This window comes from Oryx dammah, unplaced genomic scaffold, assembly GCF_014754425.2.
Source record: "Oryx dammah isolate SB20612 unplaced genomic scaffold, SCBI_Odam_1.1 HiC_scaffold_5, whole genome shotgun sequence".
In the NCBI taxonomy this organism is placed as follows: Eukaryota; Metazoa; Chordata; class Mammalia; order Artiodactyla; family Bovidae; genus Oryx; species Oryx dammah.
In genome coordinates, this window is record NW_024070189.1 from 94587269 (window position 1) to 94603928 (window position 16660).

Sequence of the window (16660 nt, forward strand, 5' to 3'; positions counted from 1 at the left end):
CCGCTAGAGGCGCCCAATCCTACTGGCCCCGCCCCCCGCCCCCCCAGGTGGCGCCCCTTGCACCCTCAGCCAGAAGCGCGCCCCCACGCAGGTGGGGCTCATCAAGTGGGCCCGGCGTGGGCGGGGCCAGGCGAGATTTGGGAAGGGGGGCTGGGCTAGGACGCAATGGAGGCCGAGGCAGCCCCGGACTTCGCCATGCTGCGAGAGCTGCTAGCGCCGCCCTGCCTGAACCCTGAGCCGTCCCCGGAACCCCCGATCCGGCAGGCACCAGGAACCCCAGGATGCTTCAAACCCAGTGGTAGGTGCGTACACGAGCAGCCCTTCCCCCCCACCTGGCCCAATGGTCAATGGGTCATGATCTCTGGTTCCTAGGGTTACTCAGGGGTCAAAATGTTAGTTACGGGTACTTGCAAGGACGAGATCCTGATCCCCAGGGATATTGGGGGGTCATATGGGGGTCAGAGACTGTGCAGTTCTTGCTCCGTGTCTTTGAGACCCTCGTAGTTGCTGCCCACGGAAGGGGGTGACCACACCGGCCATTGTCCCCAGGTCCTTCTGGCCTGCACACCAAGACTCGGTCACCGCCCTGCACTTCCTCCAAGAGACAGCAGAGGAGCTGGCCCAGACCCCCTGGGACACCCAGGCCCTGGGGCCCTACTGGGAGCCGAAGGCCCTGGGACCCCTACCTCTGGCCAAGGATGCCGAGAACATGCTGACCCCAGTCAGCCAGCAGAACCCCAACCTGGGGCCCCCACGGGCTCCCTCGACTTCTCCAGCCCAACCACAGAGGAGGCCCCGGAAGCAGTCAAACCCCCAGCGGGGTGCCGAAAAAGTGGACCCTCTCTTTGAGGGGGTGACCCTGAAGTTTCAGATAAAGCCGGATTCCAGCCTACAGATTATACCCAGTTACAGGTAGGAGCTGGCCTGGGCAAGGGGCACCGTTTATGCAAGTAATAACAATAGCAGTGGGCTTTCCCTGGTGGCTCAGTGGTAAAGAATCCACCTGCCAATGCAGGAGATGCGGGTTTGATCCCTGGGTGGGGAAGATCCTCTGGAGAAGGAAATAGCAACCTGCTTCAGTATTCTTTTGCCTGGGAAATTCCATGGATAGAGGAGTCTGGCAGGCTACAGTCCATGGGGTCAAGAAGAGTTGGAGAGAGGACTCAGCAACTAAACAATAATAATAGTGCTGGGGGGTAGGGAGGTGCTCCCAGGCATTTGCTTATGGACTACCACCCCAGGCCTGCATTACAAATGGCCTCATCTCTGTAACTGCCTTTCTCCTTTATTTATTTATATTTTTTTAAAATTTTTTTTGGCCTGTCAGATCTTAGTTCCCTGACCAAGGGTGGAACATTCACCCCCCTCCATTGGATGCGCAGAGTTTTAAACACTGGACTGCCAGGGAAGTCCAAACAGCCTCATCTCTGAGCGAGACCTCAGGCTGATGCCTGTTCCTGTCCTTTCTGCTACGAGCCAGTCAAATCCAGGACTGAGCCAGAGTGTTCTTCTAGTGAAATGGCCTCACCATACCTGGGGGCTGCTGCCTCTGTTAGTTTTTCCTGCGATGATAATAGCTACCATTTGTCAGACATGACATCAGCCGTATGGACTCGCTGAGGCCTTGTGAAGCCCACTTTACAGATGCAGAAACTGAGGCACAGAGGATGAAATCCCTTGTCACACAGCGAGGACAAGGGAAAATTGAGTTTTCAACCTGGCAAAGCTGGCCATAGGCTTACTGTCTCCTCAAATTATTATGTTTATGATTACTCACGAGGGGCAAGGCCAGGCCTTTCAGACATCAGATGCCCCCTTGGTTGGGGGAGAGGGGACAGTGCCAGATGCCTTGATAGTAAATCTTCATTTGGGAGAACTCTCTGGCAGTCCTGTGGCTGAGACTCTGCGCTTTCATTGCTGAAGGCGTGGGTTCTGTCCTAAGATCCCACAAGCCACGGTGTAGCCCAAAACTAAATAAATACATATCATTTAAAAATCTTAAATTTGGGGGCTGTCTGGGGCAGGATCCAGACCCTCTGTGCTAATACCCTGTCTACTCCCCAGCCTGGCCTGCAGCAGCCGCTCTCCAGGGTCTCCCACTCCAGGCCCTTCCAGAGGCCCAGAGGCCAACCCGGGAGGCAGCGAGGCCCTGGGTGAGTCCTGGAGACTTAAGAGCTATAAATACTGGGGAAAGGTGAAGGGGGCAGCATTTTCTTTTCTTCCTTATCTTTCTCCCCATCCCGCTTCCCTATTTAGACCCATCCAGGAGCAGTCGCAGCATCCCCCATCCACTCAAGCTGAGTCACCCCCACCCCCGGCTTCCTCCTCTGCTGAGCTTTGCCATCTGTCTCCCTTCCTGGCTTTCCGTCTGTCTTAGATTTGGGGCTGGCTGGGAGTGTGTGGCGGGGCCCTTCACAGAGAGCCCCCTCCCACCCACATATACACAAAAGGCCCATCCCACACAGGTCTCCGGAGCTCAGGCTCTTGGCCTCTGACCCCTGCCCTTTGGCCTCTGCCCTTTCAGCGCCCCGCTGCTGTGCTTCCTGTAAGACCAAGAGGACCCCTCTGTGGAGAGATGCTGAGGATGGTACCCCTCTCTGCAACGCTTGTGGCATCAGGTCCTCAAAATGGACGAGGGGTTGGGGGTGGGGTCCTCACTTGAGTCCGCGCTTAGACAGCATGGGGTATTGGGAAAACACCCACCTCTGGGAACGTGCCTCTCTCGTGGCGGTTTCTGGGCTCCCCCTGCCTGCTGAATGTTGGTTTCTTGCACCCCCATCCCAGGTACAAGAAATATGGCACCCGATGCTCTAGCTGCTGGCTGGTGCCCAGGAAAAATGTGCAGCCCAAGAAGCTATGTGGCAGATGTGGGGTGTCCCTGGGCCCCCACCCAGCCTCAGCTCAGGAAGGGTAAGCCCTTCCTCACTCAGCCAAGCCTGTCCTGCCTCAGTTTCTCCAGGGGAAATATGGGCTGAATTCCTCCTAGGGGGAAGAGCCTGAGTCTAGAGGGGTCCAGCCTACCTCCTCTCCACCCCCTCCCCATGCAGAGACCTCAGATGGAAGACCCAGGCCTCAAGGCCCCAGAGCTCCTGATTCGGGGGGTCACTAGCCCCCTCTTTGGCTCCTGCTTCAATCAGGCTTGGCTGAGCACCCCCCTCAGGAAGTGCTGTCAGCAGTGACACTCATATTGTTAATAGAAGTGACAATAAAGAATAGATCTGTTCAGAAGGGGCACTGTAACTTTGGGACCCCACCTGGCGCGCCCTCACCTGCCTCTCCCCTGGCCTGGGAATTTGGGGGAGGGGTTTTTTCACCGGGTTTTCCAAGGGACACAGTCATCTAAACAGCTATCAGCCTCCTGCCCCACAAGACAATTGGTCACCTTTGTTACAACATCCCATAGAGGGCAACTGCCAGCACACGCAGAGGCAGCACATTCAGAAAGACAGACACAAGGACTTCCCTGGCAGTCCAGTGGTTAAAACTCTGTGCTCCCCATGCAGGAGGCAAGGGTTCAGTCCCTGGCCAAGGAACTAAGATCCTGCATGCCGTGCACTGCAACCAAAACTTAAAAAAAATTTTTTTTTGTTTTTAAAGACCCAAGACAGACACACAGGCTGGCAGGTACATCAAAACACACCGGAGATATATTAGTAGACACACGCGTGCTGTCGCTCATCAGACACAGACCACACACAGAACAGAACGACACACACGTCTACCGAGAGACACATATGTTGATAGACACAGGACACACAATGCGCAGTACAGACACATATGGACTCAAGTGGGCCCTTTATCTTGCAGCCCCACCACTGCCTGCAGAATGTCCCCTTCCTGCCTCCTTCCGCACACCTGTGTCCCCCTTCCCCCTTTCATGTTCTCTCTGACCCCACCAAAGGGTGTCCCCAGCCTGAAGCCAAAAGCCACACGGGAGAGACATGGAGCTCTGCCCCTGTCGCTAGGACATACAGGCCATCACTACTCAGAAGGAGGGGAGGAGGGAGGGAAGAAAGGAGGGAGGGGAGTGTCAAGAATGGGCGGGATTGCCCCTGCTGTGGAGGGGTGAGTGAGGCCTGCTTGGCCTCAGAGGGAAGATAAGCCCCTCCGAGACCCCCTTTGTCTCTCCTGACTGAGCCGGTGGAGAAGGCCTGGGGCCAGATTGCTCAGCCCTCAGATCCCTGACTCACCGCATCCTGCCTTCCCTCGGCTCAGCATGCCCTCCCGCACCTCTCCTGTAGCTGCCACCTTATCCTTTGCGGGGTGCGGGGGAGGGTGCTCTGCTCTGACACCACATCTTCAGAGAAGCCTTCCTTGAGCATCCAGCCTAAAATGGACACCCCTCCCACCCCACATTAGGCTCTAGTTCAGCTTCTTAGAACGCATCTCCCTCTTAGAAACTGTGGAGATTCTAAGAGGTTTGGAAGCTTCACCTCTCAGAACTTCTCTAGCAGTCCAGTGGTTAGGACTCTGTGCTTCCACTACAGGGGGTCCAGGTTCAATCCCTGGTTGGGGAACAAAGATCCCACAAGCCACATGGTGTGGCCAAAAATAGTTTAAAATTTTAATTAAATGTTTCCCTTCTGTACTGGTCCAGGGTTGTTTCGTCCACATTCATCTCCCCTAGTGGACCGTGGACCATGACTTCAGAGATCCAAGCTCACCACCTCTGTGTTCTTGACCATGAGTTCCCCACCCTACCACCAGTGCCCAGCATGGAGAAGCTCTTGAGGGATAGATACAGCACACAAGGGTCTCATTTTGTGTGTCTCAAACCCCTGGCTGTTTGTATCCAACAAGTCGTATCCACTAAGTCAGTTTATGGAGCAAGTATTGTGTGCCAGGGCCCCAGGGGGCACTCAGTTGGGAACAGAACAAGGATCCCTGCTCTAGCAAAGCCAATATTCTAGAATGATAGTAAGCAAATATTCAGTGAGGACTAATAGAATGTCAAATAGTGATCATGCTACAGAGAAAAATAAAGTGGAACTTCCTGGTGGTCCAGTGATTAAGACTCTGCCCTTCCAATGCAGGGGGCCTGAGTTTGATCCTTAATCAGGAAACGAGATCCCACATGCTGCAACTAAGATCTGGCACAGCCAAATTAACAGAATTAGAAAAAGAGGGCTTCCCTGCTGGCTCAGAAGTAAAGGATTCACCTGCCAATGAAGGAGAAACAAGTTCAATCCCTGATCTGGGAAAATCCCACATGCTGCAGAGTAATTAAGCCCACGGGCCACAACTACTGAGCCTGTGCTTTAGAGTCCAGGAGCCGCAGCAACAGAAGTCTGCCCTGTGCTCGGCAATAAGAAGGTGCGTGCGTGCTAAGTCACGTCAGTTGTGTCCAACTCTTTGTGACCCCATGGACTGTATAGCCCGACAGGCTCCTCTCTCCACTGGATTCTCCAGGTAAAGAATACTGAAGTGGGTTGCCACGCCCTCCTTGAGGGGATCTACTGGATCCAGGGATCGAACCTGTGGCTTCTGCATTGCAGGCAGATTCTTTACCACTGAGTCACAAGGGAAGACCCTGAAATAAGGTCACATACAACAATGAAGAGTAGCCATGCTCGCTGCAACTAGAGAAAGCCAGTGCAAAGCAACAAAGACCCAGCCCAGCAATAAAGAAAGAAAGAATAAGAAAATAAAGTACGTAAGGAGGTGAGGAGTTGGGGATGATACCATGTTCGCAGGGAAGGCCTCTCTGAGCAGGTGACCTCTGTGTAGAGACCTGATGGTAAGGAACCAGCTATGGGGACTATTTGAGGTGAGGACACCTGAGGCCGAGGCAATGGCACGAGCCAAAGCCCTGTAGCAGGGAGGACCTTGTGGGACTCCAGAAACCTTGAGGACTCGGCTGAGGGCAGAGGTGAATAAAGGGGGGGTACAGCAGGGATTGCACCTCGCTTGGGCCTTGTCGCCTTCTGTACCTGGCACCCAGCACTGGGTTGGCCTCTGGTGCCCCCGTTTCCTGCTCTCACCTTTTCTCCTGAAATGTTGGGGTGGAGGGCCCGGCCTGTGGAGCTGGAGCTGTCCAGGCCTGCTTCCTTCTGGCAGCTCTGTGTTCCTGCTTTTGAGGGAGGAGGAAACGGGGGCCAGCGGAGGCACAGCTGTTCTCTCCTGCTGCTGTGGAGGGTGAGGGGGATGGCTGGTGGTGTGCTATAGGGCATGGGGCACGCGGCTGGTACCCTCTGTGTCTCTTCTGAATCACGATGGCCAGGTCGATGAAAGGCACGTTTCGGGCTGTCCCAGTGGTCCAGTGCTTAAGACTCGGCCTTCCAATGCAGAGGGCGTGGGTTTGATTCCTGTCGGGGAACTAAGATCCCACCTGCTGCGGGTGCAGCCAATAAATAAAAAATAAAATACTGAAAGACAGGTTAGGGGTAAACTCCACCACGGATGGCACAGGATGAAGGAGGCCTTGAGGGTGGGGCAGGGGTGGACTCTGTAATAGGAGGGACATCCACGGCTTTGTTTACCCATCCCTGCAGGGCCTCGGGGACTGGTGGTGCCTAGACCCCTGGGAAGGGCCTCCACCCATCCAAGGAAGGCAGGCTCAGCTCTGCTCGGAACCGGGCCTGGGGGAAAGCTCATGTAGCTCCCACCCCCAAACATCAGCCGGATTAGAAGGCAGCGCTGGGCGGAAGAGATAAGCGGCTGAAAGGGAGGAAGGAGCAAGGTCCCCACCCTGGCCCAAGGGTCTAGGAAGGGCAGGAAACAGCACGGAGAGCAAACTCCAGGTCTAGTCCTGAGAAGGTGGCTTGGACCGTGCCTGACGTGTAGTAGGTCCTCAAAAGCCAAAAGGTTTTTTTGAATCAGCAACCGGCAGGGCTGGGATTCAAACCCTGGATTGCTTCCCCGTCGCAGACTGAAGCAGATGGAGCCGGAGTCCTTTATAAAAATTTTATTGGGGGAGGGGTAGAAAATGCGGGGTGACGCCCCTGGAATTGAATACATAAATAAATAGAACAATAAATCAGCCCCCGTGAGAGTCTGGGGGGGGCGTCCCCGGCCCGCGGGGAGAGGGGGGCGGGCTCACGCTGACGTCAGCTGGATGGCGAAGACCTCGCCCCCTGCCGGCACCTCCGAGGTGCCCGCAGCCTCTGATCCACCTTCAGCGCCTGCATCCCTGCCGGCGCCGGCACCCGCGCCGTTGAGACACACGGCCTCGCCTGAGCTCTCGGCCTCCTGCACGTTATACTCGCCCTTCTTGCAGGCGGTGGACTGCACGTAGAAGGCCAGGCCGGCCCCCGCGGCCAGGAGTGCCGCGCCCCCCGCCGCGCCGCCCACAGCGACCCAGAGCCACGGACCTGCGGGGTGGAGACGCTCAAAGAGGATGACGAGCTCCGGGCTCGGTCCACACGCCAAGCCCGGGCCACTTCTTCCCCTCCCCACAGGCATGAAGTCAGTCCTCATGCGGCTGGCAGGGAGCATCAGGGAACTCAGCCTTGGAGGAAAAGAGTGACCCCAGTAAGGGCACCCCCAACTCGGGTGATGCCCTTGACCCATTTTACACACCACCCCATCACAGGGAGGATAAAAGCCCCTAACCTCAGGGATACCAAGTCAACCAACTCTCCTCACCCTCAGAATGATGGGGGAGGGTGACCTGGTCATTCCTACTCCCCAGAAAGACCCCAGCCCCTAGGGATTTCCCCAGCGGTTGAGACTCCGCGTTTCAACGGCAGGGGGCGCAGTTTCCATCCCTGGTTAAAGAGCTAAGATCTCACATGGCAAAAAAAAAAAGACCCCAACCCCACCTAGAGATACACGAAATGAGAGTGGGAATCTTGGGGGCCTCACCCCAATCCTCTTCTCTTGGTCCCTCTTCAACCCCCTTCTCCACAGAGACACAGTGGAGGCTGAATTGTATCAAGTCTCCACCGCTCAAAAGTTAATATAAAGTCTCTCCTCATAACAGTCACATCCTCGAAGGTTCCCTTACTTTGACTCCAGTCAGCTCCCTGTCCCTCCACTTGCCACCTCGAACCCGCCATCAAAGCCCCACCCATCAGGGCGCCCCTAATTTCTACCCTGGTTCACATTAGTCTCATCTGTGGAGATTGAGGGAGGCAGGGGTGGGATCAATAATACCAAGGCGCAGGCCACAGCCGCCTTCAGATCCCTCACCCCGCCTCCTCCCCATTGCCACTTACCAGCCACTCGCACTGTGATGCGCCGCGTGTGGCGCCCATGCGCGTTGGTGGCTGCGCACTCGTACTCGCCGCCGTGGCTGCCCATGGCGCCAGCCACGCTCAGCGTGCTATTATTGCTCGACAGGCCAATGTTGAGCGCCCCCGGGGGCGCGCGCCAGCTGATCTGGGCTGGGGGCCAAGCCTCGGCTCGACAGGTCAACGTGAAGTTCCCACCTGGCCGCACGCCTCCTGGAGGTGAAGCAGCCAGCTCGGCCACCACTGGGCGATCTACAGGGGACAGGATGTGGAAGGGGACCAGCTGCTGACCAAGCGCCTCCTTTTGAGACCGCCCCTCCTGAAATGAACAGGCAAGGATTCTGCCTTCCATCAGAGTCCCCTCCCCCTACCACTGGCCTGTTGGGATTAAATTGAGCCCTGCTACACTGAGTGGAAGGAGGTAGGGACCCAGGCCAGTGCCTTTCAGACCCAGAAACTGAGGGGAGCCGGCTTTTGTTCCCTGGAGTTTTCCTTTACCATCATGTTAAGGCCGGGATTCCTTGTCCCTGGGAACGGGAGTAGGAGAGGTGCCCTTGAACAATCCTGGGCAATCCCACCTCTTCTATTCACTGTCCTGGAGACCAAGTGCCCTCTACCTGGTGCTGCCCTACTCACATTCCACGCCCACGGTGATGATCCGGGCGGCCGTGCCGTGTGCGTTGGTGGCCAAGCAGCGATAAGTGCCCGCATCCTCTCGGGACACGCGCAGCCGCTGCGGCCGGGGCGCGCCTTCCCGGGAGCAGCTCACTTGCGGGGAGGGGCGACCCCGGGCGGAGCAGGCCAGCGCAGCAGCCTCCACGCCTTCCAGCCAAGACTGGTGACTTGGGCAGGTAGATTCATCCATTTGCGGTGGCGCTGCAAAACAGCCACGGGGTGGGGGGAGTGGGTCAGGGAGGGGCCGAGACCCGCAGCGCCCCCTACCCTCCGCCCGCCTGGGCCTCGCTCACACTCCGCGCTCACGGTGACCATCTTGACCATGGAACCGTGCCGATTGGTGGCATTGCAGATGTAGGTACCCGGTGCCAGATCACTAGGGATGAGGGGGGCTCTGGAACCTGGGTCTGGGGGTGCCAGCGGCAGCAGCATCCCCTCACTGGTGCCTCCGGAGCCAACACACTCCACGCTTGGCTGTGGCTTCCCAGCCACCTCACAGGAAAAAAGTCGCCCAGATCCTTCTACCCATGTCCAGTTGCTGGGGCAGCTCACCTCCTCAAATCTGGGGCCGTCTGGGGAGCAGAGCAACTGGAAGTCAGTTATTCAAGGTTATTCTGACATGCCCCATCTTGAACTGTGTTGTCCCCACTCACATTCCACTGTCACAGCCACATTTTTAGCTGCCGACCCTCGGGCATTAGTGGCTTCGCAGCGGTAGGTGCCCGCGTGCTCCCGGGCCACACGCATTAGGCCCTCGATGACCTCGGCTCCCCCAAAGCGCACACAGCTCACGTTGGGTGGTGGGACCCCATGAGCCACACAGCTCAGGGAGACCTCTGTTCCTTCCAGCCAGGTAATGCGTTCAGGGCAGCCCACGCTGTCCAGGGCTGGTGCATCTAGAGAGGGGAGCATTGTTGAGTCTGGGGTTTAGTGGACAGTCTAGAGTCCCTGGACCCTTTTTTCCCATCCTAGGCAGGCAGGCTACACTCTGCACAAGGACTGGCCACCGAAGCAAAGCAGTTTGGCACTGATCACTGTTTGACCCTCCCCATTTTGACCTAAAAATTGTTAGCTGGTTTGGAGCACCCACCTTTCCAAGGTTCAGCTCAAACGCCACGCCCCAGGCCCCTATGCACACTCCCACCTCGTCCTCTCCGTCCTTCTCATAGCTCAGTTCAGTGCAGTCATGAGAACCCCATGAACAGTCCTTCTCATAAGATCTTCCCATAAACCCGCTCACCACCTTCTCAAAATTCTGCTCAAAAGCGCACCTTAGACCCTGTTTCCACCCTCCTGTTGTAGTCAGGCCACCCCTAGGACCTGAGAACCAGACAGAGGCGTGCCCCCATGCACCCCCACTCACACTCCACCGTCAAGGTCACGTCCTTGACCGCCTGGCCTTGGTCGTTGGTCGCAGTGCAGCGGTAAGTGCCAGCGAGCGCACGAGTGACCGGACCCAGCAAGCCCAGGGCCAGCACCGCTCCGCCGTCAGGCCGCGTGCAGTGCACCGAGGGCTGTGGGTTTCCGCGGGCGTCGCAGCGCAGTGTCCGCTCTGGTCCCTCCGGCCACGTCCAGCTCCTGGGACAGTCTGAATCGTCCAGCCGGGGAGCGTCTGAGGGCAGGGGCATATATATACAGGAGCCTAGACGTGAGAAAAGCCTCCACTTCCACGATACGGCCAGAGATCGGGTAGCCCCTTGAGATGATGAGGAGGGAGGCGAGAGGTTAAAGGCCAACTCACATAAGACGCGCAGCTCTATGCTCCTGTTCTTACTCAGGGTCTCCCCGTCAACTTCGAGGGTGGCGTCGCAGAAAAAGCCACGCCTGTCGTCGCTCTCGGTGGTGTTTAGCTGGAGCTGGGCGGGCTGTCCCGGGGCCGCAGCTGGAATTCCATCTAGTGTGACTAGGGCTTGGGTCTCCGCTGCGCAGGTTACTGTCACGATCGTCCCCTCGGGGGCGTTGGGCTCGCTCAGAGTAAGGTGGGGCTCCGGGAAACCTGGGGCGAGGGGCATTGGCCGGGAGACCACTGACCACGCCCCTCCCACCGCTCAAGGCTGCAGCTCAGTAACCCGAAACTTACCCCCTGCAGCCGAACAGTTCGTACAGTGCAGGTTCAGAAACGCGCATCTTTCCAAGACTCAGCTCAAACTCCACGCCCCAGACCCCTGTGGGCACGCCCACCCCACAGGTGGGCTGTTCCGGCTTCTCTCCCTTCTTGCCCCGCCCCCTTGAGGAGGTCAGGCAACAGATCTAGGTATCCTCGTCTGGTCTGCGATCTTGCCTTTGGGGCAGCTCAGACTCCACCTCTCTAGCTACTATCCAACAGGTAGTAGCTGCCCCGCCCCTTCAGGACTCTAGGGCAACGCCTATTCGGATACCACGGCCCCACCCACTATTGGCCCCGCATTCGCCTTCCTCTGGCTCCACCCCCGAGGTCCCACTCTTACTGTAGACAGTCACGTTCTCCCGGGTCTCTCGGCTCTCGCCCCCCAGGGTCACATTGCAGACCAGTTGCCTGGGGCCCTCCTGCTCTGCGCTAGCTGTGGCTGTGGTAGTGGCCATGAGAGCGTCCCCTTCGAGGGTGACATCGGGACTCAGTCTCTGGTCCCCCAGCGCCAGGTAGACACCAGCCTCCGAGACTGGAAACAGCCCATCAAGGACGCAGCTCACAGGTCCTTCTGAACCCACTTCCAAGAGCCGGGGGGCAGTGAGGCGAGGGGGTTCCGGAGGCAGGGCTGGTGGTAGAAGAACAGAGCTTGAACTTTTGTACGGAACCCTAACCCTAAGCGTTTCACATGTACTATAACATGCAGTTATCCTCAACGCAGAGAGGAAAATAACTTTCGGCTGGTGAGTGTTGGAGCAAGAATCAGAATTCTGATTTCTCTGCCTTCAAAATTCTTAAACACCAGCCCGACCCCTCTTGGGCCCCTTCTCCTCCTAGCTACTCACTGAAGGTTCGGAGCTCTCTGGGGGCTGAGGTGTTCTCAAACAGTCCCAGGCCATGCGGCCGAAGGTCCAGCTCAGCACGGCAGGAGAAATTGGCCCCATGGTCCTCCCTGCGGGCCAGGACCGTGGCTGTGAGCACGGCGCCCCGCGCTCGGGGTGGCTCCCCGGCGAAGCTGCGGTGGATCAGCTCCTGGGTTCCCCGCAACAGGGTCAATGTGAGACTCCCACGAGGTCCAGCACCAGGGACCCTACAGCTCAGGGTGAAGTTCTCGCCCACTGGCTGCCAGGCTGGCAGCGGCACCAGCTCCACACGATCTGGCCGTTCTGCAAGGAGGAGGAACCAAGGCTGTTGGAAATGCCAGGCTCAGAAGGACTTGGCTTGGGACCAAGAAGGGGAGAGGGTGCGGATTCAGAGAGTGGGGTCTGGAGGAGAGGACCCCTTGACCCAGGGAGCGGGACCTGAGGGAGGGAAAGTAGTGGAGTAAGAGCGTGGCCGCTGAGAACTCACGAAAAGTGCGAATGAGCCCACGCGCCTGCAGTGTGCGCCGCGCGCAGCGGAAGAAGCAGACCGGCTGAGTCTCCGGCTCGCGAATGTCCACCAGCTGCCGCGCCAGCCAGCGCAGACCCCTCTGGGTCCCATTCCGGCGCAGCGAGGTCTCCAGGCCACCGCGCTCGGGCCGTGGGCAGTTGGTGCTGCAGTTCAACCACAGCGATCCCCCGCGTTCCACGAGCGCCACTCGGGGCTGCAGGTCCGCCCAGAAAGGTTCCTGCGTGACGGCTGCTCGGAGAAACGCAAGCTTAGCTTGGGAGCCACCTCCCTGGGATCTACGTGCCCCTCTGCCCGAGTCAGGGATTCCCAGGGAATGAGCAGAGGCCACAGCCGGGAGTTCCAAATACTGCCGAGGTCTCGGGTTTACAAACGCGCTCCCGCGACCCAAACCTCGAGGGTGTCTCTGGTACGTGGTAGCGAAGAGTCCTGCTCTCCAAGGTACCAGCAGAGTGATGGGGAAGCATACGGGGAGGGGAGAGATGAGAGGAAAGATGGGGTCTCCAATGCACACAGCAATCTTGGGAGGAGGGGACCCCGGGCGGAGGAAGGGAAACCACCTGGTCTCACTCCCTCTCGCCAAGAGACAGGGAGACTGTGGTTGAAGTGGAGGGGGTGTCGAAAGAGAGATGAGAATGAGTCAAGCAAGGGTAAGGGAAGATTACAAACCCCGGTGAAGAGGTGAAGAGTACGGAAAGAAGTCTGGGGCTGGGCTCAAGAAAAGAACCGCGGGAACAGCCGACAGCCGATGGACTCGGTTGCTAGGGCTCCGAGCGGAGCGGAAACAGCGCCTTTGAGTCACGGCAGTTGGTGAGATCGGGTCTTCGTTGATTTCAAGTAGGGAAGACGCCGTAGGGGCTATGGTGCATAGCAGAACATAAGGAGGTACCCCGGGAGGGGTCAAGGGAGACGTGGGGTCTCCAGAGCTCGAGGATGGATGCAAAAGAGCAACCAGGATCTCGAAGAAGGTAGGGTAGAGAACTGGGCGAGTGAGAAGTCAGGAAGCTGGGTCTTCAATGTGTGTTGGGGGGAAGAGGGTTAAAGAAGAAGGCCCCTGGGCTCAAGGTGGGAGCAGAAGCGTGGGAGCGAGGCGAGGGCGGAGAGGGGAGGAGCTTGTGGCCGGTTCTCGGGTCCAGGAACTCCGCCCCCACCCTGTCCACCCTCAGCCAGACCGGCTTACCTGAGAGGCTGAGGAATCCCAGGCCCAGGGCAGTCCAGAGGCCGAGCAGCGCCCGGTGCAGCCCTGGCGAGGGCCCTGGCATCGCCGCCGCGGGGGAAGCGCAGGAGGCGAGGGGACCGCGAGCGCTGAGCTGGGCTAGAGGACGGCGCTGTGCGGCGGGTGGGGTGTGGAGGAGGCTGAGTTGCGCTCGGGGATTGGTTTAACGTTGGTAACTTGGTTTCCAAGGAGGGGGCGGCAGCAGAGGCGGCGGTAGGGGGCGGGAAGGCGAGCTTGCACCAGGCTACCGGCTTTGGTGAAGGCGTGCTGGCAGCAGCTAGCGACCCCCGGGGTCTACGTGGAGGCCGGCCCCATCGCCCGGAGCCTTCTGGGGGCGGCTGCGCGCTCCCGCGTCATCCCCGGCGGCGACGCGAAGGTTGTGGGGGATGCAGGGTTGTCCTTCGCAAACCCCCACCCACCACTTGCTTCCATAATAAGCTGGACTCCGAACTCTATCTCCATATTTAATCCCTCCCACCAGAGCCCCTGGAAGCGGGGACTGAGTTGGGGGCTAGGAGAGATCTGAGAAGCGGAAGCTGGGGGTGGAAAGGTTCTAGGAGATTTCGAGATGCCTCGCTCACAGAGCCTTCTCCCCTTTTAACCCCTGGGAGCTAAGAGTTACAGCCACGCCTCAGGTCTTTCTCTGGCTCCGCCCCCGCACGCGACAGAAGGGGCGGGGACGAAAGTGACAGCGAGTTGGGAACACGTGTGCGTGCGCGCTGCGTTCCCGGGCGTCTAAATTAGGGTCGGCGCGGCTCTGGGTCTTGTATTTACCCAGCGTGCAGCAGGCACGTGTCTGCGCGGCGTGTGTGAGCTGGAGCCGCCGAAGAGCCTCCCCATCCACTTTCTGCGCGGCGGGCGGGGCCCTGGACCACACGGGCCTTGCCAGGCATCTGCTGCAGGTCTGGATTCTGTGTCCACCCGAGGCCAAAAGGCCAACTGTGATACTTTTGACCCTACCTCTGGGCCCCAGATTTGGACGCTCTCCATGTGCCCACCTGGCCGGGTGACTTTCAGGATGTTTCCAGGCTGCGAGTCTATGACACACACCAGCCCCCTCCCACACACACACCATATGGTTGCTCCTTCTCCTCAGTCACCACCCGGGTATCTTTTCTGCAGGTCCACGTCCCTCAAAATATACTTATGACCCCGCCCACCTGTGCCCTCCCTCTTAGAGCTAATGGTGAACTCTGGGGATTACTTCTCGCCCCGCCCCTGCCCTCCAGTAAAGTGCAAGGTCTAAAGGGGGCGGGGTAGGAAACTTAACATCCAATCAGAGCTGCTGTGTGGCAGCGCTGGAGCCAATCAGAAGAAGCCACACCAGGAAGCCGCCTTCTTAGATCTTGAAGCCCCCTAGGGCCCATGTTTTGCCCTTCTGCTCCACACTGATAATGACCAGGAGAGAGGTTTTTACTACACAAGCTGGCAATGCAGGGGGATTGGGGCTCCCGTATGGGAGACCAGAGTGAGGAAGCCTCAAGGGCCCTCAGGGAGACAAGGAACTTGGAGAAAAATGAAAGAGGCTAGGCCAAAAAAGACCACTTCAGTCAAAGGAGGTGCCCTAATGGGGGAACTTTAAGCCCAGGGGCAGAGCTCGCTGAGAAAGTCTTTATTGATCCAGGCAAGGTTCCACCAATTGTCCCAGATTGCTTTTTCCTCCAGTTCAGCCTGCATGGACCAATGCCTCTATGCCGGAGGCTGCATCGATAGGTACTTTCGCAGAGAGAGGGCCCCCACGACAAGAGAGATCCCCACAAAGGCTGCGATGGAGGTAGAGGCCAAGGCTTTGGACGCAGGACTCCAAGCTGGGAATAGGAGGGGAGAATTCGAAACAGAGAGCTTGGAGGTGTGACGACCCCCATGGACATGCTCTAGCTTGGCCCGCGCCCACTTCTGGGGTCATAACACCTCCCCACTCCTCCCAGAATTATAAGGGTGCCTCACCGGGGACTGGCAGCGTCACGGGTGCCGAGCTACTGAGGACCACCAGGCCGTCGAGATTGAGGCGGGCGTGGCAGGTAACAGGCTGCCCAAAGTCACCGGGCCGGGAGGGTAACAGGTAAGTCAGCGTCACGTTGGCCAGATCCAGGCCTGTGAAGCGCTCCAGGCTCTCGGAGTAGATGACTCGGCCACCGCGCCTCAGAGTCACCACGAAGAAGCCCACGGGGAAGACGTGCGTCACGTGGCAGCGCAGAGTGTAGTCACTGCCCATTAAGACCGGAGGCTCCAGGATCACACTGGTTGGCTGTTCTAAACAAGAGGGGGCCGCTGGGCAAGGTCCGAAGGCTCCTCCTAGCGCGACTGTCAACTACCCATACTCCGTCCTCCTCCCCTCACCCCAGACCGGCTTGAGCCCTGTCCCTCACTGTAGGCTGCAATCCTGGCGGTGGCCCCCCGCGTTTCTCCCGCGCAGGTGACGAAGCAGCGCACATCGGAATTCCAGGCCCTCACATCCAGCAGCTGGTAGGATACCCAGCGGGGCCCACTGAGCGTCTCGCCCCGCCGCAGCTCGGTGCGGAGGCTGGAACCCTCCGGGAGTGGGCAGCTGCTGCTGCAGTTGAGCCACACTGAGCCCCCCAGCGGCACTGCCTTGAAGTCGGGGCTTAGGCGCACCCAGAACGGTGGATGAGAGCTGCCCCCCGGGCTTTGCGTCCGCGCACCCCGACGCCTCCGAGCGCTCCCGCCTCGCGGGTAGGAGGGCGACAGCAAAAGCAGAAGCAAGACGAGGAGCAGAGACCCCATGGCAAAAAGCCCGGACTGAAGGGCTGGGCGCCAGGGAGTCACGGCTGGCTCTGGAGATAAGGAGGCTCGTAGCACCGCCTCCTTGGCCCCACCCGGTGGGGAGAGTGGGGAAAGAGGGGTGAGAGAGAGTGAGGGGCCCAGGAGCCTTGCAGGATACACCCCACTCCCACAGCTTAACAAATGGACTCTCGACGCCATTTTAAACCAAACGTCATGTTTTTTTTCTGGAGAGGGATTTTTCATTTTCACTGAAGTCTTCAAAGGCCCTAATAAACCTCATATTTGGATTAGAGCCTGAGGGCTGGGCCTTGAACCCCCAGCCTTTTCTTGGAGCAGGAAGTGGGAAAACTGGTAGAA

At 58.5% G+C, this 16660-nt stretch overlaps 3 protein-coding genes across 3 annotated transcripts; 1 reads left to right on the forward strand and 2 right to left on the reverse strand.

The window, feature by feature from the left end:
- The first annotated feature begins 165 nt into the window (after nt 1-165).
- On the forward strand, nt 166-3148 carry ZGLP1 (zinc finger GATA like protein 1). Its single transcript, XM_040241628.1, has 5 exons — nt 166-298; nt 495-912; nt 2065-2153; nt 2525-2618; nt 2785-3148. Exons 1-5 carry the CDS (start codon nt 166-168, stop codon nt 2912-2914), a joined length of 864 nt encoding a protein of 287 aa, XP_040097562.1. The 3' UTR covers nt 2915-3148.
- Nucleotides 3149-6889: 3741 nt separating this feature from the next.
- On the reverse strand, nt 6890-13604 carry ICAM5 (intercellular adhesion molecule 5). The gene is made up of 11 exons (XM_040240744.1): nt 13523-13604; nt 12304-12573; nt 11799-12119; nt 11294-11581; nt 10588-10842; nt 10210-10458; nt 9500-9742; nt 9140-9418; nt 8808-9047; nt 8157-8423; nt 6890-7310 (listed from the first exon to the last, which is right to left on the reverse strand). The coding sequence occupies exons 1-11, from the start codon at nt 13602-13604 to the stop codon at nt 7036-7038; spliced, it is 2769 nt and encodes a 922-aa protein (XP_040096678.1). The 3' UTR covers nt 6890-7035.
- A 1553-nt stretch (nt 13605-15157) lies between these two features.
- ICAM4 (intercellular adhesion molecule 4 (Landsteiner-Wiener blood group)) lies at nt 15158-16547 on the reverse strand. The gene is made up of 3 exons (XM_040240743.1): nt 15928-16547; nt 15506-15811; nt 15158-15366 (listed from the first exon to the last, which is right to left on the reverse strand). Exons 1-3 carry the CDS (start codon nt 16544-16546, stop codon nt 15248-15250), a joined length of 1044 nt encoding a protein of 347 aa, XP_040096677.1. The 5' UTR covers nt 16547; the 3' UTR covers nt 15158-15247.
- Between the last annotated feature and the right edge of the window lie 113 nt (nt 16548-16660).